The 20446-nt window shown below is 35.9% G+C and overlaps 1 protein-coding gene across 13 annotated transcripts; it reads right to left on the bottom strand.

Annotated features, from left to right (window-relative positions):
• Positions 1–1465: 1465 nt before the first annotated feature.
• LOC132303906 (uncharacterized) lies at positions 1466–19923 on the bottom strand. 13 transcript variants are annotated; one of them, XM_059801354.1, is made up of 12 exons: positions 19635–19923; positions 18634–18675; positions 18229–18313; positions 17221–18083; positions 16969–17112; positions 16299–16370; positions 16087–16177; positions 5583–5639; positions 4407–5405; positions 4172–4317; positions 3835–3939; positions 1466–1946 (listed from the first exon to the last, which is right to left on the bottom strand). In XM_059801354.1, the coding sequence occupies exons 4-9, from the start codon at positions 17740–17742 to the stop codon at positions 5323–5325; spliced, it is 969 nt and encodes a 322-aa protein (XP_059657337.1). In that variant the 5' UTR covers positions 17743–18083; positions 18229–18313; positions 18634–18675; positions 19635–19923; the 3' UTR covers positions 1466–1946; positions 3835–3939; positions 4172–4317; positions 4407–5322. The 13 variants fall into 13 exon arrangements, with proteins under 13 accessions (XP_059657337.1, XP_059657338.1, XP_059657341.1 ...); XM_059801355.1 differs by lacking the exon at positions 18634–18675 and having other exon boundaries at positions 4407–4554; positions 5076–5405; XM_059801358.1 differs by lacking the exon at positions 18634–18675 and having other exon boundaries at positions 4407–4551; positions 5076–5405.
• Between the last annotated feature and the right edge of the window lie 523 nt (positions 19924–20446).

Raw genomic sequence — 20446 nt, 5'->3', positions numbered from 1 at the left:
ATAGAGGTTTGCAAAGTCCTATTCCTTCTGAAAATAAAGGAAATTTCGTGTATAAGACTTGAAAGGAAAGTTGGATTAAAAAAGAATTACTGGAATCCTTTTGCAATTAGGACTTGTGGAACCGGTTCCCAAAGGACACAGAGTTGTTCTTCGAAGTTTAGCTTCTGGAACCGGTTCCCACGTGACAGAATTCAACCTGAACTTGGAAATTCTGTATTTTTTGAACTCTGAAAATATACCATGTGTAGCATTGTGTCCTAAGTGGGAAATGATGTCATAATCGTTGTTCTTTCCATTTCGATGAGCAACGGTACTTTCCTCTTCTGTTTAACCTCTACATTCCGCAGTCGATTTCAAGTCGGATATGGTAATTGAAATTATAACTCGACAAGGACTTGTTTTGTTACCGAAATATGCCAATTACAAAAATATATCTCACAAACAATTTGTACCAAGATATGTTTATTTTGGTCTTGCATCACAACATTTTCCTAACCTACATCCCAACTTTCTCCAAACCAACATCACACTATTCATCTCTTTATCTTGTTTGGGATGTACGTTAGAAAAATATTGAGATGCTAGTAAGGAGAAAGTTGGGATGTACATTAAGAAAATGTTGTGATGCAAGACCAACGTCCCGACATTTGCCTAATATGTATCCCAAACAAGAGAAATAGATCACTCAAAGAGAAGCTATATACTCTTGATTCTATTGTAATAAAGAAAAAACATTACACCAATGCCTGTTATCACCTTGCGGACTAGGAATCATTGGTCTTCAAGTGCAGATACAGTTGTGTAATTTGGGAGTTCATTCAGCATGTGGCAGGCTTCTACACCAAGCCTAACAGTTGGAGAGAGCTCATTGATTGGTGTTCTTATAATTGGTCTCATGGTATGATGGTAAATGGCTCACTCATAAACTTCTTCTCTTTGCAGCTATCTATTTCATTTGGCAAGAAAAGAACACAAGGGCACTTCTAAGGTTCATTTGTCCAGCTTTGGACTCGTAAATCTTTGTCTCTTTTAAAAAAGCTTACCCATTCAACTAAAAAAAAAAAGAGAAATAGATGGTTGGAATGTTGTTAAAGAGAAGGTTAGGATGTTGTTAAGGAGAAAGTTGGGATGCATAATGAATATTGGTACAAACTGATATATATACATCAATACGTATTTATGTATTTATGTGTGTGTGTGTATATATATATATATAAAAGAGGTTTTGTTATGCTCAGATGATGTTATCCAATTTTACAAGGTTTGGCACCAAACGCACGCTCCATATAGTGTATAAACATCTCATAGACTTCCATGTTTATCCGTAGATATGCTCCTGCAACAATAGTTGGAAGTTTTCCAACGTCACTACCATGCCATTACTTAATACATCTATGCCTCAGATAATATTTTCCAACATCACTACCACGCCATTACCAATATATCTATAATTATTGACAATATCAACCACTGACAATGCATCACATTCAAAGGTAACCTTTTGAAACTAATGGTCCATTACAAAGAGCAAAGCTTGTCAAAAAGCCAAAACCTCTATTACAGAGATAAAGTTACAAATAACTACAACTAGATTCTAAATTTGATAATAACAAAAAAGGAAAGGAAAAAAAAAAAAAAAAAAAGATAATTTGAAATTTAGTCCAACCATAATAATATGATCCAAATACGCTATAACTAAACATAACTACAGACTACTCTTTAATTCAAATGCATCAAAATCCCTGGTTTCTTTAAATCATCAAGTAGGACACAGAAGGTTTTAAACTTTCTTTGATCATCATCATTAAATCGACTGCTCTCAAGAGTTGTGTTTGATCCAAAAGCATTGAACCTTGTAATACCGTCCCGGTAGTCACCTTTTGGGGTTTACCTCCTTGTAAACATCATCATAATTTAGACATCCTCCCACAATGGCCTCTTATACCCTTGCACAAACCCAATAAATTACAAAATATAGATCATCAGTTTTCACATGATTGGATTAAAAATCTTGAGATATAAAAAACTCCAATATCAAATTCACAAAACGATTAAAACTATAAGACTATTACATATCCAAGTCAATATTATGTAGTTTAAATAGGCCACGAAAAATTAAATTAAGGAACAGCTACCAAACATTCGTTGGGGTGCAGTGCACAACAAATACTGAAAACATAAACATTTATTTCTATTTTAATTTTTTAAACTGCAACTTTCAATATTATCACTTGATTTTAATGATAGGAGGAAAAAATCAAAATGCTAAAAAACCATGGAACTAATAAATAATCAAAGTTTAGAATTTAGAAAAGATGTTCTTTTTCGTTTTTCTTTCAAAAGTAAAAATAAAAGAAAAGAAAACACCATCAGTGAGATTGAATTACAATGAACCACATGTTGAACAGATTCGTTTTGAAAGTTATATCAAACAATCATCATATCCAATAAAATAATTAAAAATGAGTTAGAACTATACATGCTAAAAATACTAATAGTTTACTTCTAATTAAATAATTGGCTTAAAAATCATAAAACCAAAAGATAGTTAATAACAAAAAGCTATAGAATATTAAAAATTAGTTTCTTATGTTCAAACTCATATTATCTCCAATTTGTAACATCTCATAAACTTGAACTGCACTTATAGAAAATTTTATAAAGAAAAGGTTAGGTAGTTGTGGTATCAGAAGAACAAGGTTGAAAGAGATTACCACTGAAGGCATATGAATATATCTACAGCACAACGTAATCACATCATTACAAACAAGTGTTCTTAGGAACTAATTAACCAAAGTGGATCGTTGTAAGGCAAATTAAATAAATGGATATGGGTTTTGCATACACTTGTTTAGCCAACGAGTCGGTAATTTATATTCCTAGAATATAATCATCAAAAAGGTAAAAATAAATTTGGGAAGGCAATTGGCATCATAAACATGACAACAAAGAAAAGTATTTTACATCTTATATTGAAATGGAATATTACAAAGAAATCTTCACAACTTCATAAAATAAAAGTATCTTGATGGTTTTACTATTCCACTATATCTTGATATTTCTCTTTTTAGATGGGACAAGCTTTTATCAATCCAAGATGGTTCTATTATCCATTGGTCAAAACAGAGAAACAAAATCAATAAGTAATCTTGTGCCAACAATAATATATATATATATATCAATATACTTCACATTCAAAATAAACATTAAAAATATACCCATATAAGTCTACTTGATATGCAACAGGTGGTAGAGTCTGCTATTAAACAAGCCTGCTAGATATACTGCCCATTCATTCTGCATTTTTGTTTCATACTCTAATAATTATAGGAAAATCATGTCATTGTTAAATTTATATAGAGTGAAGCATCAACCAGTTTATATTGGTTAATCATCTTTTTGAATGATCTGACATAATCACAACTTAATAAAACTAATCATGGCCATACTTGGTAACATAAGTGATGCTGATGATGATTAACACTTACTATATTCTTCAAAAATAGCAATTACCAACCAACAACCAGTTAATTATTAGAATACTAGTGCTTCAAGACCAAAAAAATAAGAATGGCTAATTCTTATGCTTAGATTTTATCATGAAAAAAATTGGGGAGGCTAATTGCCTGCTTTCTAAAATAGTTTCAAATTCCTATAATTGGTAAATTATGTAATTCAGCCCTCAAAATTATTTCTAATACTCATCTCTTCCTGAATGATGCAATGAAATATTTCATAGTTCACTTAATTGCCACTAAAAGACGAGAGATATTTCCCAATTCACTTTCTTAAAAACATATACAAAGTAACAAAAAAATTTCATCTAAAGAGTACCTATTTGGAATCTCCTTGAACATCGACAAGGGCTGAATATCGATCCTCCATCATAGGACCCCTTTTTCCTCTTTTTCAATAAAGAGAATACCCATCCCCTTCAACCTACAAAGTGAAGGAACAATTCAAATAGGAACATAAGGAAACCTTTTTTCTTAAAATAAGAAAAATCTACAACATATCCAAAATCTAATTTTGCATATTTGATTTTTTTTTCCTGGCACATATATGATCATACAGAGCAAAAATATTAAAAAATATATATTCTATTGCAATCAAATAGAGAAAGAGAGAAGCAATAATCGATGGGATTTTGTGAGATAATCGGATCACGAACCCGTCCATTTCCTAGAAACCCAACACCACCATCGCTAGCTACACGAGAAACCCGGTTGAGTCGAAATATTCCAGCCAAAGAACAGACTAGACTCAACAATCTCAACACCATCAACGAGATAGATAACAAATCGATGCCACATCCGACTGATTGGGGAATTCCAATTGAAAGTAAAATCAGATAAATTGAAAAGCTAAGAAACATCAAAAAAAAAAAAGAAGAAGAAGAAGCATACAACATGAACTTGTCGTTGTTGGTGTATAGATCTCGGAACCTCCAAAGCTTTGACAATCCGGTGGAACTGATCTTCTTGTATGACTTCGGTGAGCCCTCACTTCCTCGTCCTCTAGGTTTCCTCTCTTGCTCTCTCTTGCCGAGCCCTCCTTAGTAAAATATAGAGAGAGGTCTTTTCTATCATATATCAATAGGAACTCAACAGAGGTTAAAGAATAGAACCCTAAATCACATACTTGGTTTTGCTCTTTTTGTTTCTAATACAGAACCCTAAATCCGAACTTAGTGATGAACAATGGTGTGATTTTTGAGTTACAGAGGTTTGATTTGTCTGAAGAGAGAAAAATGGAATTTTGAAGATAGAAAGTGGAATTTGAATGAATGGGCGTGCCTTCCAAATTTCAAAAGGGGCCGTCAAATTAAGGGGGGAGAGTTTTAGGTATTGTATCGTATATAAACCAAACCAAATATTATACCTTTCGTATTTAAACCAAAAACTATATTTAACCTGTGGCTTTTACCCAAGGGAATTACTGCACCGGTTGCAACAGATTTACTGTTGCGCCGGAGACGATTTTGATCCTAATGATATATACAATATACACAGTCTCTCTCTCTCTCTCTGATGAATTCGAACAGGAACCAATCGCATCTGTTGGTTTTCACTTACAATGCAAAGAGTTAAACTTCTGCTGCATGTCCTATCATGGACTTTTCCGGATCTTGTCTTTGGGTTAGGTTTGGATTGGACTTCTCCCCTTGCCTGGCTTGATAGTCTGCTAGCTCCTCTTTTCCGCCTCTTCTTTGTTGTGCTTGCCCTTTTTTTTTTTTTTTTTGGGTGCTGAATATATAGGAATCCTGTAAACTTGATCTTTTGTGGTGTCTAATTCTGATTGGTCGAAGTGTGTCAATTCTGCTTAAACAGAAGTTTTTGGCGGTTTACCTCCCAATGAAGCTCCAGATGTAGATGGAATATTAATCAGTGGGGAAGAATCTCTGCCTGTGAAAAGATAAAAGACATCCAAAGCAAACAGCTGAAGCAAGAAGAGTAAAACTAAGAAAAAGAGCAAAAGGCAAGAGCATTGACATGTCCTGTATACTTTATTTTTTATGGATTTCAATTCTGATTGGTCTATGCATGTGAATTTTGCTTAAACAGAAGTTTTTGGCAATGTACCTCCTATTGAAGCACCAGATGTAGATGAAATATTAATTAATGGGGAAGAATCACTGCCTGTAAAAAGAAAAATAGCATCCAAAGAACACAACGGAAGCATGGTGTGTAAGGTATCATTTGATTGTATTAACTGTATTCCATTTGTTATTTCTGTTTATGATGACTATATGTCTATATGGTATATTTTATAAATTAAGTTTCATTAGTTCATTAGAAACTTTCCTGAGTCATATGATTTTATTGTCTACGTAAAAATTCCTCCAAATGCCACTCTTAGTTCATGCTTAGCTTTTTATATAGTTTTTCGTCACAGTAGCGATCAAGGGGTTAAGTACTTCACCTTCAGTTAGCTTTTAAGCCTTACAGGAGTATATATATGGAAATCTTTCTCTGTAACTTACACTTCAGGCTTTCATGTTTCCTAGGGACTTATTGTTGGAGTAAATTTTATTACCATGGAGATTATGACTGTTGCTTTGGTAGTTCATTTTTTTGCTGGTTCAAATAAACAGGGATTGGTGAAATTTTCAGTTCCTTATACTAAATTCTACATACTTTCGGATGGAGAATGCTGTTAGAAAAAGAGATGCTCCACTTTTATTTGGTCAGATAAAAGCTAAGCCTATTGGGTTTTACCAGTATTCTGTCCAATGCAAATTTTATTGTTGCTGGTTAGGCAAAGTAAGGTTTTCAAAGCATATGTAGAATTTCGCAATTTATTCATGAAATACATCTTTTGTTTCAAATAAATTTGATCGGATTTCCTAGATTGGCTTGAATTTATTGTTGGCTGACAGGGAATGGATATCTGACTTGGGGGATCCTTATGTTCCAAAATTTTAAAGGGCTCTTTTTATCTGCCGATTATTATTATTATTATTTATACATATATTATTATTTTGAAATGCTGTTATCCCTAGTAGCTTAGTTCCAGGCTTGGCATGCATTTATTTTTTGCTTTTAAAGGCTTTTTTGTGTTCTTTGCTGTATCTGCTCTTCTTTTTTCTTTTTCTTTTTCTTTTTTTCTCCAATTTCCCCTAATACATGAGATACAGTGTGTACCTTATACATTCACTTTGTCCCAATGACTTGGACTTGTGACCTATTGAGAATTGGAAGTGGAGGAGATACCGCTCGAGCTATTGCTTGGTGGCCAAACATGCAACAAATTAGGGCAGGTATAAAATGAAAAAGTTGCAATAATTAGAGTTGCATCTCGCGAAGCTCTCCTCTAGCGATTAGGGCGACTTGACTGCACAGTAGCTCGGGCCTGAAAACGACAATCGATCCAAGCTTTTTTGAGTTGAAGCTCTTTACTCGTTTGACAGTGGTTCATCTTTGAATAAACCAGGGAAACCACCACCGATCTGAAGTTCTTTACCCGTTTGACAGTGGTTCGTCTTTGAAGAAACCGCGTTTGACCCATTTTTGTTTGATTAAAGTTCAACATGTGGACTGTTTTTTATTTTTATTTTATTTATTTATTATTTTTTTTTTTTTTTGTAGTTTTTTGGTTGGAAATCCAGTAATGGTCTGTAAATAATGTTCGATTTTCAAGTTCGTTTAAAACTTATTTGATTTTCTTTTAAAACCCTAATTCTTCTTTCAATTTTTTTGGAAGATCAAATAGAAAACTCTTCCATATTGTTCGTTTTGAGCTTATTTGTTAAAGGGTGTTGATATACGTGCCCCGACGTTTGCCCAAGTGGCACCATCTCTGAAAATAAGCACACTTGGCCAATACTTATCTGGCGTGCTCCTGAAGGACAGTATCCTCGAGCTACTCGTCCTATAACTGAACTCACTAGCCGAGGAAGGGGTCGCTACCCTTCCTCTTCTGTGGACGCGCCCCGCTCCAGTCGGATGGGCCCCTCCTCCCCTCTTTTCCGAGGTTGCTTCCTGCAGGTGTAACCTCGGGCATTTTTTTCTCGAGCTCCCTTTAACTGTAAGGACCTCGAGACACAGAGCTGGGATAGAGCCTGCAGAGCCGAGAAGGCGGAACCCCGAGGAAGGGTCTTTCCCTAACTTCAGTTACGGGAATCTGAGTATCAGTGGTTAGGTGGCTGAGTTCCAAGGAATCGCCTCACTTCGAGGTCTACACAAGGGGGAGAGAATGTTTAACACCCATTAGCTGAGCTCGAGTACTTGAGACCACATAATACATTAAATATATATCTTATATAATGACTATAGGATAAAGAAAGAGCTACCATCATAACCAAGTGTCCTTAACTAAGTAAAGCGACCATTGGATAAAAAGGAAGTTAGCTGTCATGACCAACGGTCCTTACCCAAATGGAGTAGTATAAATATGGCTTAACCTTCACCATTTTAAAGCGAGGGCTGAAAATATATATACACCACCCTAACTATAACCATAAGTAATGGTCTCCTAGGACTCGCGCTACCATGGGTGTTAAGCAAATCTGCCTTCTCTCTCTTAATCTCCTCTATGGAGAATCCCTTGTGCTAGCTCGGAGCTCCACTCAGTCTCTGATTTCAGCATTCCCGAAAGACGTGGAATGATCTCCTCATCCTATTCACGAACTACCATCAACATTTTGGCGACTCTGCTGGGGAGGAGCATTCCATCAATGTCGAGTTTGCAAGAGAATCTATTGCTTCAAAACGGTGATTTCGTTCCCAACTCAATTTCTTATTGCTTGCTCTAGTTTCAAACCGACATGTTTATCTTTAGATTTTTGTTTTATCTCTACTGATATAGCATGCCATGTTATTTAGTCATGAAACTTATCTGTCTATCTGAAAATCATTATCTTCTTCGCTATTTTTTGGTCGATCCCTCGCGGGTCTCATGTGTGCTAGTTCAAAAAATGGCCAATTCTCTTAAGGCAGCATCTCTTCCCTTCAAAGCATGACACCTCGAGCAACCCACTTCCCTTAGTCCGGCCTCGACTTAAAACGGGTTTTGTAAAAAGGCCATATGCAGAGTCGAGGGCCCCAGTATATATATCAGTCTTCCTTTACCCATAATGATGATAAAGAAAGGTTATACTGTCCTAATCTCTTCACATATAAAAATTGAATGCGTATATATATATCTCTATTGTTCATATATATATATATATATATATATATATATATATATATATATTGTGTACTTTGCTTGATTAATCTTTTCATACACATTTTTTTGATAAGAGATGTATGGCACCTGCCACCACCTACTCTGTAACTTTTCACCAGTTTGACAGGCTCACCATAGTATTAAAAACATAGAGGAGAAATCAATAAATCACCACACATTTGACAGCCTATTCAAGTGTAAAGAGTTCCACAAGAATCTCATTTGTCACTCACCCTGCTAACTTTTATCCGTTGGCTATTTAAATTGTCCTGCGGCACAAAACCTTACAAGTCTTTATTCATGTAAAGACTAACTTATTTGAGGTCATTTCCCATTTTCACCTCTCTAATTATAATAAGTATTTTCTTCTATTATTTTTATTGTTACATTACATTACCCATCTGTAACTCCTTTTTTGCACATGTATTACACATATCTGTGACATATGTTAGACACTTTCCGCATTGTTGCTTGTACTACCTTGTTGGTCTACCCATTACCCTATGCACACAGTTTTGCATGTGCTAAAATGACAATTGCTACTTTGGCCCAGTCACGCCATGAACTGGCCAAGACAAGCTATTACACTGTATTGTATAAACCTCAGCTTTGCTTCAAAGCTTATGTAGTTATAGCCAACTACAACTCCATAAAGCTACAGTAGAAATAATTAAATAAAAATTAAAACTAATAGTAGAAGTGAAGATTGAATGTCTTTCTTTGACCATTGCTGCATAAGCTTCGAATGGTTGATAAATCACTTATTTTAACTTTCATTATTTATACACTTGACATTACTTGTTTTCAATTTAAACATAAGTCTAATTAGCTCCCTGATCTGAATTCATTGTTACTAATAAAATATATATAATGCTAGTTAACAAAAAAAAAAAAAAAAACAAAGGTAAATATAATGATTGACCTGACTTATATTTTGCATATGTATCAAAACAATTGTGCATATCAGTCTTTGGAAAAGTTCAACTTGAACCCATAAAAAAAAAACAATTCTTAATTAATTTATTCATTTTTGTGTCATTTACCCATCAAATCCTCTTTCTCTTTACTGTTTTTATAGTACCATGTCAGCTATTATTACATTAGTGAGTTGTCACACATCTTTTCACATCTTTTTTACTGGCATTGTGTAGTCTGAGACTTCGTCTTTAAGTCTATACTAACGTGCAATAAAATATATACTATATGGATATATTATCCTCTTTAAATAATAATGATTGCTCGAGCAACCTTTCGGATCAGCATCCCTCGTAACTCAAAGTAGCAGTTTTACACCATAGCTCGAGCCTGCTCTGAGCTAGAACTTTGTTATAACTTAAACACAGTTATGAGTTGTTTCAACAAAAATAGTAATAATGACAGTTTGTTTTGCCAACGTTGTCAATGATTTGAGGACTCTCAAGATTTACTTCCTATTTATTTATTTGTTGTCCTTCTCCCGCGCTTGGGTCCCTTTGTGTCACACTTAATTTCTCACTCTATGTATCCCCTAGTGTTCAAGCCTTCCTTGTGCTATAATGCTCTCTGTTCTCCCTTGGGTCCGCATGTTAAAGTTTTCCAAGTTCTTAGCGATCCTCCGGTCCGAAAGCTCAATCCTTCATTGCAAATTCCGAGTCTTGGCCACAACTCAAGTCCTCCCTCTAGTTCAAGCCTGTCATGATGCTTATTGAAAATTCCCTGCGGTGCCGAAAGCTTCCATTCTCTTGGGCAACATCTAGTCTCACACTCACACATCTTCTCTTGTATGCTAGAAGTTGTTTGGTCAACACTCCTACCAGACAATTGGGGGCAAATGACTAAGACTGTTCACCAAAAAAAAAAAAAAAAACTTTTGAATGCTCGAAATGCTTTGGGTTAGCATTCCTTTGTGATTCGAGCGCTGTTTCGACATTGCTACTCATGCTACTCGAGTTCCTTTTTGAGCCCGCGCTCGCCTGGCGGATTGAGCACAATGCCAACAACTGTTTGAACAAAAATATAGTAGTGATGTTTTACAAAAAATACCCTGGTCATTAATTCGAGGACTAGCTCTTTCGGCCTCTCTCACTTTTATAACTTCAGCTTCTTTCCCTCCTAGTTCCTCGCTTGGCTCTATGAAACATGATCAAGAAACCCATTTGAACCAACAAAGCATTGTGTTTGCAAATAATAGCGAACCTCGCCAAACTCTGACTGCCACCTCGATCACCCTTCTGAAAGCGAGATCTTGCACCTCACATCCAACTAAACTTGCTGCCAAGAACACCTCAAATAAACTGCCTAGGCCGAAACGAGGAATGTTGTCCAACTCCCTTCGATTCCGAGCCATGTACCTCTTCGAACCCTCGACTGTCTAACTCGATCATTTTCAAACTCTAATCTAGAACTTGGCACATCTTCGAGCACTCGACGCGCATCGTCGATTCCTTTTGAACTCAACATTGGTATCTCTTCGAACACTCAAAAAAAAAAAAACGCCGGTCAAACTCTTTCAAACACAAACTTTGTGCCTCTTCGTACCATCAAACATCACCACCCACCAATATCAACCTTCACCTATGATCTTGAGTAGTAGTTGTACACTTCCTGATCTTTGAATCTTGAAGCAATCACAACTTGTGGTAATCATTTTCAGAGCACTCAATACCTATCCTCCCTATGCATGCATTCCACGTCGCGGTCGCGGGAAGCTCCATCAAAGAATTAACAGAGCCCTTGAGTCTTAACATGTTGGCTGGTCCTTACCCTTCGATAGAAATCTCTTCAAGCTTTCACCTACTAACCTCTCTCTTCGACCCATCAATCTTTAGAGACTTCGGCAACCTCCTCGAGGTCACTTGATCCTAAAGGAAAATCTTTTCCTATAAATGCTTAAGCAATGCTTCGGATTAGCATTTTGTTGCAGCTCGATCGTTGTTTCAGCTCGTACTACTCGAGCACCGCTTCGGCAAGCACTTCCTCGTGGCTTTAACACATCACTAGCTTTCTTTTTTTTATAAAATAATCCTGGGAGCGTTTTAAGGACTTTTCTAAAGTGTGTGTGTGTGTATATATATAATGGCCCACTCATTAAGTCCAATCACTTGCCAAAATTTTCTCTTGTACCATCTCACCACAAACAACTTTATTTATTTATTTATTTGTTTGTTTTGGGTCACTTGAGATATGAATATTCCCATTGAAATAGCCAGTCCTTTTGCTTCATGGTCCTTTCATTGTGCTCGGGATCTCCCCCTCATTCAAGCTCGTCCATCCGTTGTACTTAGGATTTTATTTTATTTTTGTGCATAGTTCACTTCACTACGGTTAGAGCACCCATTAAGGACTCGGAGCCTCCTGCAGCTTAAGACTTTCTTGCGAGTTTGGGTTTCTTACTAGCATTCAAGTCCTTTCATGAGCACAACCCTCATCATGCATGCTAAAAGTTCCCTGTAGTACCAACCAAACCTCCTCAATTTCGAGGTCAAAGTCCCCTGAAAGCACTTTACCAACAACCTCAATTAAGGAGGGAATCAAATTGAAAGGTTCAAAATGCCAGCTAGGTCCACATTGTCTGGACAAGCGCTCGGCTCTTTGATTGCCAAAGGACGACCGTTCGGCGCTTTGGATGGGCGCTTGGTTGGTTTTAGAAGAGCGCTCGGCGCTTTGGCTTTCGAAGAATGCTCGGCCCTTTGGAAGAGCACTCGACGCTTTGGCTTTGGAAGAGCATTTGGCTCTCTGGTTGCCGAACACTCGTTCGGATGGCCTTTGGACAAGCGCTCTACATTGTCTGGATAAGCGCTCGCATTATCTAGATGAGCGCTCGTTCAGTGAAGGGATGAGCGTTCTGCATGGCTTGGTCTTCAAAAAGCCTTTAAGACTTCCATTTTATTTCTTTTTGGGAAACAAACCTAAAAATACACAAAAACACGAAACTGAAGATAATCTATATAAAATGATTAAATAATGGACTTAACTAATGCAACAGTATTATTGTACTCCGTATCATAATTTATTATCCTTGTTTTCCTTTTCCCCGCTCGATCTTCACTATCTTGACAAAGTTTAATCGAGACTAGCATCCACCTCACAAAATACATCTCTCACTCGAGTATCCCTTATAACTCGAGTGCAACTTCAGATTGGCACCTCCTCGCCTAGTGCCTCTGTGGCTCAGGACAACACCTCTCATTTCTTGAACTGCTCACCAGTGCTTCCTTGTGGCACATCTGATGCGCCCCAATATATCTATACTCCATGCTCAGTTCCCTTTATTTAATTTATTTTGACTCACTGTTAGTTCCTTTTATCAATAAATTTTGTTTAAAAAAAAAAAAAAATAACTGCATCTCACACTGTTTCGTGACTTTACTAGGTGATGCAAATTACACCACATAACCTGAATTGGAATCAAGATAGAATTATTTTTATTAATTATTACATTCCATTACAATCTATTTTCTAACAATATGATTTTGTTGTGCGAGGAACATCTCAACTTGGATAAAATGTAGTCAGTACATTGACTTGAGGTGCACCTATATATAATAAAGGCTGAAGCTCCATGGGATCCCTACGTCATCCAGAGGGAACTTTAAGCACACAGACACTTATGTATATATATAATTATAATAATTGACAGCTGAGCACTAATAAGTCTCGGTTCTGGCTAAAAGAAAAAAGAACGAGGAGTTCCTCTCTACGGATAAACCTCAATGAGTTGATAAAGATCCTCTCTACAAATATTTTCCTTTTACATTCAGTCTTTTGCTCGAGCTCCCTCCTCGCAGCTTTGAGCTCTCTCCTCGCAACCTCAAGCAGGGGTGCAAAATGTTGATATACGTGCCACGACGTCTGCCCAAGTGGCACCATCTCTGAAAATAACCACACTTGGCCAATACTTATCTGGCGTGCTCCTGAAAGGACAGTATCCTCGAGCTACTCGTCCTATAACTGAACTCACTGGCCGAGGAAGGGGTCGCTACCCTTCCTCTTCTGTGGACGCGCCCCGCTCCAGTCGGATGGACCCCTCCTCCCCTCTTTTCCGAGGTTGCTTCCTGCATGCGTAACCTCGGGCATTTTTCTCTCGAGCTCCCTTTAACTGTAAGGACCTCGAGACACAGAGCTGGGATAGAGCCCGCGGGGCCGAGAAGGCAGAACCCCGAGGAAGGGTCTTTCCCTATCTTCAGTTGCGGGAATCTGAGTCTCAGTGATTAGGTGGCTGAGTTCCAAGGAATCGCCTCACTTCGAGGTCTACACAAGGGGGAGAGAATGTTTAACACCTAATAGCTAAGCTCGAGTAATAGAGACCACATAATACATTAAATATATATCTTATATAATGACTATTGGACAAAGAAAGAGCTACCATCATAACCAAATGTCCTTAACTAAGTAAAGCGACCATTGGATAAAGAGGAAGTTAGCTGTCATGACCAACGGTCCTTACCCAAATGAAGTAGTATAAATAGGGCTTAACCCTCATCATTTTAAAGGGGGGGATTAAAATATATATACACCACCCTAACTATAACCATAAGTAATGGTCTCCTAGGACTCGCGCTACCATGGGTGTTAAGCAAATCTGTCTTCTCTCTCTTAATCTCCTCTATGGAGAATCCCTTGTGCTAGCTTGGAGCTCCACTCAGTCTCTGATCTCAGCATCCCCGACAGACGTGGAATGATCTCCTCATCCTATTCACGAACTACCATCAACAAAGGGAAAGCAGTATTTGTGTAAACCTTAACTTTTTCTGTTTTTTTGGATGAATTACCACAACAGTGTTGGAAGAGCACAAGGAGGTCCTCTCTCACTAAATCCTTATTGTTTAGACTCCTACTATTTTGTCTGTCCTGTTTCATCTTTGGTGATGTGATCTGTGTGGTGAATATATATATATATATATATATATATATATATATATATATATGACCTCAAATCATAATACACACACATCATATGATTTGATTCTGAAATCGAATAAAATAAAGGATAATTTTATTATGTGTATGACTTGAATTATTAGGTTATAAGCTTGCTCTTCTCTGTGATTTTTTTAGATCTATTGATTACTTATCTGTTTGAAATCTTGGGGTTACAGAGATGATTGTGTTACCCTCAATTTTTTTTAAAAAAATTGAGGGTAACACAATCATCTCTTTTTTTTTTTTTGTCAGAACTTTTAATTGATTTGGAGCAATCATCACACTGTATGAAGTTCAGAATCAGTAAGGTTTCAATTTTTTGTATTTTTTTTAATTTTTTTCTTTCTAACCTTTTCCTTCTTGGGTTGGAATTCTTTTGTTGAAGTCATAATGAGTTCCTTTCAACTTTTTGTGCTTTGACAAGTGCACATGTAGAACAATTCCCTACTTCAAAATGTTTACAATGTAGAATAAAAAATATGATAAAATTGGCAAGCCTTGTTTATATTTGGTTATTTGATTTCAGAATAACCAAATACTTATTAGTAAATTAATATTTGTTTATATTTGGTTATTTGTTTATATTTGGTTAAAAAAACCCCATAAGCCTTGTGTAGTTGAATTTGTCCCCAAATAATTCCAATACATCCTCAAATACCTTATCAGTAAATTAATTCATTGGTAGGTTTGTCAACTTGTCTGGGATGATTAATATTGTCTATCACCATGTGAATTTGCACATACACATATGCATTATGCCTAGAACCCAACCTGTAAGGTAGTACTTCTAAGCTGGTCATATTGTGTCTATTATGATTTTTTTGCTTCCCATTGTTGATTGATGTAGATTTTGATTTGGGTCTCTGGTGCTTGTATTGTGTTGTAAGTCGAATAATCTTTATGAAGAAGCAAATTTAAGGAGACATCTTTTCATCTGTTGGTCGCATAATAATTCTAAGTACAATATAAAATCCGGGTGTCACCTATTAATTTTCTTCTATTCTATTCTTGTTTGACTCGACATATCTATTGTCAAATTATTAGATATTTGCAAATTAGAATCATGTGCTGTGTTTGTTGTTTTAAGTACAAATATTAGTGTGTACCAAATATTTACATATGGATGCATCCAATAGTTTTGTTCCCACAATGTAATGGAGAATTGATTCGAGAAAGAGACTTTCATTTCCTCTCTCTTATTTATGTTATGGTATTGAATGTTGAATTTTAGGAAAAACTAGGAAATTCTCTGTTTTTCTAACGGATAAAAAAAAATTCAAAATGTCTTTCAGATTCAGCTGAAGGAAAAGGAAAATATAAACGATTAACAAAGAAGCCACTAAATGAAAAAGAAAATTAAATAAAATTCTGATATTATAGTAAAAATTAAATTAATGAAAAAACTCTCAACTTATGCCTTTTCCCAAGGTTCAACTATCCAATATATAATACCAAATAAGCTTACAAAGGGAAGAATGTAGGAGAAATAGCTTATACAAATAATTAAAGAATTACCAAAGCTGCTCCAACGGCTAGTTTGGTTCCAAGCTTCTTGGCACGCTTGCTGCTTTTTTCCTCTTGGTCTCCATGAATTCCCATGGAGTTCCTATAAGAAGTGGGTGACGAGGATCAAAAGTAATCTTCTCAAGATTGACAGCACTCTTAATTAAATACATTGCAAGCTCAACATCATTTGTACGTCCAACAAAACCAATGAATTCCACAACCTTAAGGTACTGATGGGGCCGAGATGTAAACTCAAAATGTTTTCTTTTCCCAAGGGGCTCGCACCATCGCAGCTGTAACAAGGAGGAATGGAGTCATATGGTGGGCAGACTATTTGCATACAAAACCAAATTACCAAGCATCAAATCATAATTGTTCAAGTTAAAATCACGACATTAACCACCATTGGCGAAATCCAATCGCGGTAGACATAAGAAAAGACTGCGTTAGAGAGGAATTCACACTGTTCTTAAAAGTAATAAGTCTGAATCTAACCGGATTAGGTTAGAGACCTCAAGAGGTCCTACTTCGGGAGGAGTTCTTAAACAATCATGAAAATAAAGCAATCTAAGAACATGCAACATATTAAAAGACGAAGGTAGTAAAAATTAAATCAACACAGGAAACAACATAATAATAAACATTCAGTTAAAAAAAAAAAAAAAAAAAAAAAAAAAAAAACTTCAACAATCACGAAAATAGAGCAAGCTAAGCTAAACTTTTTCCTATTAATGGTATTATTGTAATTTTGAAATAGCAATAAAGAGCAATTGATTGGAAAATTGAAAGCTTTAAGCTGAAGTCCAAAACAATCAAAATTTCCATTTCAAAATTCAATCGCAATAAACCTCTCACAACTTAGAAATGAGGTTGTCAAGTAAAATTTATTACCTCAACCACAAATTTAGACAAGAAAGGACATGCCTCTATCAGGGGAGCAAAAACAATAAGGTCTTCATCATCAGCTGCATCAATTATCAACTCCAGTCGCTTGAGTTTATTTAATACAGGAAATTTAGCATCTTCAAGACTATTCTACATAAACCAAAGAAAAAGTAAATTAGCACAGCTAGGCTAAAAAGCAAAAAGAATAAAATAAAAATGAAGAGGAAGAGATCAAATGAATTAGTTAAACTTCCTAACCTCTATCATGCTTGTCATCTGCAGTTTAAGGCTTTCTAGCTGAGAAAGATAGCTTGAAATCTCCAAAAACTTATATATTAGATAATCGCAATACTCACCCCCGATAAACAAATCAATAGGTGGCTTGACATTCTTAAATGGCAGGCTTATTTTTGGTCCGAAGTACTTAAACGACATGAGATTCATTGCAGAAATCTCAATACTTTCCACATTGAAGCAGTGAGATATCTCCAAACGCATCAAATTGAGTGCTAAATCAGGAACTTTCAGATTTACGAGACCATCAGATTCTTTCACAGACAATTGTTCCAAAAATGGACAGTTCATTAAGAAGAACTCGAGAACTTGTCCGGTTACATTGATTCTTGTCAGCAGGAGATTGGTCAAGGAGTTGCAGCTAGCAAACCCATGTAGGTGAGTTGTAATACCATCTGGAATAGGAAAATTGTAATCCTCTTCCTCTCTCCTATACAACAAAGTTTCTGACAAGTCTAACTCAAGCCTTCTAACTCTCTTTTCCATTGCAAAGTTAACCCAATTGTCAATATCAACTCGACAAGTTTCATTAAGATCAAATTCAACTCTGAATTCATCTATAGTTGAAGCTTTGTGCGATTTCAAGACTTGATTAACCCAACTCAAATACAATGGCCTTTCTACTTCAACTTTCTTTTCTCTAAGTTTAATTCCATATCTTATAGGTAAGGAATCAAAGTTCAAACCAGCAATGTAAGTCCACGTGTAGCAGACTTGTTCTTCCAGCTTCTTTCATTGTCAATAGTGACAAGATTGAAACGAGTATAACATCAGGAAGTCCACTGATGTGATCCTCCAAACACAATCCTCCTTTATCATCCTTCTCGCTATTTCAATTAAAGATTAAAATTTATTAATAATAATAATAATTAAAAAAAACTGTGAGATTAAATAAACACCATAGTAGTGTTGAATTTTTGTAACAAATTTTCTTCATTTATTTAAGAATAAAAAATATAAAAGAGATGGTACCTTGCGTTTTGAGCACAACATATTGAGGTGATTTTCTCCATGAGATTTGAACTTACAGTTTTCTACATAATTTAACAAATAAAATCTGCAGAATAGCAGCAAGAAGAGAAGATGAACCGATTAGAGATATAAAACCCAAACAAGAGAGAGAGAGAGAGAGAGAGAGCAATTTTTTGTTGTTGTTGTGTATAAACAAACAACACCAATTTTTGCTAGCTTTATTCGATTGAGAGGAAAAGAGAACAATTTTATAACTTGGGTCTGCACCAACTTGGAATGTAATGTTAAATTGGGTTTCTACCAACTTGGAAAGTAATAATAATATGTTTCCTGTATCTTATTAGGATTAAGCCAACTTGATACCTGTTTAACCTTTTTCAAAAAAAAAAAAAAAAAACATACTACCTCCTCCCAAAATAGTTATCCCCCTTTTCATTTTGGAATGTCCTGAAAAAAAATAAATAAATAAAATTGAATGTACTATTTTTTATAACTTTTCCAAACTATCCTTTTAATTAAAGGATTGAACTTAAAGGATTGAACTAATTACATCGATACAATAAAAAAACTATTAACATTCCACTACCAAAAAAACTATTTGAATTTCCCATACAAGACTATTGTACTACATAGTAATAATAATAATAATATAAGGCAAGGCCCGGTCCAATTTTATAGACATGGTACCAACTTGGAAAGTAATAATGGGTTTCTAGTAGAAAGTAATAATAATACATTTCCTGTGTCTTATAAGGATTAAGACAACTTGATTCCCCTTTAACCTTTTTCAAAAAAAAAAAAAAAAAACGTAATAATAATAATATTTGGCACGGCCCGGTCCAATTTTAATACGTTTCCGTGTCTAGGATTAAGGCAACTTGATACCCGTTTAACCATTTTCAAAAAATAAAAATAAAATTTGGCACGGCCTGGTCCAATTTTTTTGCGGTCCAAGTAGCAAAAATAGAATACTCACCGGTTTTGGTTTTACTTTTGCTGCAGGTCATATTTGGGAAAAATATACTCGTATATATATTTACTAATAGGCGTATTTGTCAACAGTCATCATTGTTTCACATTAGATCTAGATCTAGTTTATAGTGAATATTATGACGTTTTATTCTTTGAGAGTGTTGGGAAGTACAAACACTCAAAAGTATTATTATGATAACATATTTGGTTCAATTTTTTAAAAGCATCTTCCGAGAATTTTTAACAATTTTTTAGAAAATTATAAAAGATAACTTGTTCTAAAAAAACAGGAAAAAAAAAAAAAATTAAAAAAAAAATAATCTGTTAAAAAAACTATAAGACAGTTTTAAGTTGTAACCTGATCGATGGATCACGAAATCCGATCTACAAGAAGGAAAAAGAGTAACAAATTTCATGATGAAAGCACAACTTACAAGATCTTATATTGGATTCGCACTGCAGACGCCTCGCACTCGCACCTTAAAAATCGTGTTTGAGAGAGACAGGGAGTTGTATCTCGTATGCGGAGGCCTCTTCATGTGGTGGTACCAACTTCAATTTTTTGATGAAACCACAACTTACAAGATCTTATAGTAGATTCGCACTGCAGATGCCTCGCACTCGCGATCGCACCATAAAAATGGGGTTTGAGAGAGACAGGGAGTTGCATCTCGTATGCGGAGGGCTCTTCATGTGGTGGTGCTACTGAATTAGCACATCTGACACGCCTGCTGCAGGCTTCTAGATCTAACCTTAAAGGGTTATCATTATGTTCCAACTTTTACAAACCAACGGTTGAGATGCTTTTAAATCTAATGCCTGAAATTAAAACTCATGAGCAATGGTAACTGCATAAGGACGGTTGTCGTGTCAGTAGTCTATTGGCTGCTTATTTAAAATAAATATATATTTTAAATTTGCACCACCCTTTGCAGCAACGACCCACCATTTCTTACAAACCAGTTCACCGACGACTGCCCCTACTCCTACCAGTCATTTCACCTTATTGTACCCCAATTTTCGATCAACCGTGTATAAATATCCGCACTTTTGCTGAAAATGGTGGCAGCCGCGAAGAATTAGGGTTTCGGCGAGGGGACAGAGAGTAGGGGGTGCAGTTCGTGTACTGGTGGCGGACGTCAGGTTGATCTCAACAAGAGGAGGCGATGGGGGAGATGTCGGTGCACAGTAGGTCAGATGGGATGGTGGACTTGGTGATGGGGCGGAGGCGCGTGAGGTGGTTGAT

The sequence above is a fragment of the Cornus florida genome, unplaced genomic scaffold, assembly GCF_030987335.1.
Source record: "Cornus florida cultivar Cherokee Brave unplaced genomic scaffold, ASM3098733v1 CherokeeBrave_3.0.0_Hap2_Chr04, whole genome shotgun sequence".
Taxonomy (NCBI): Eukaryota; Viridiplantae; Streptophyta; class Magnoliopsida; order Cornales; family Cornaceae; genus Cornus; species Cornus florida.
Note: the sequence above shows the minus strand (reverse complement) of the source record. Positions and strands in the feature narration are given on the sequence as shown.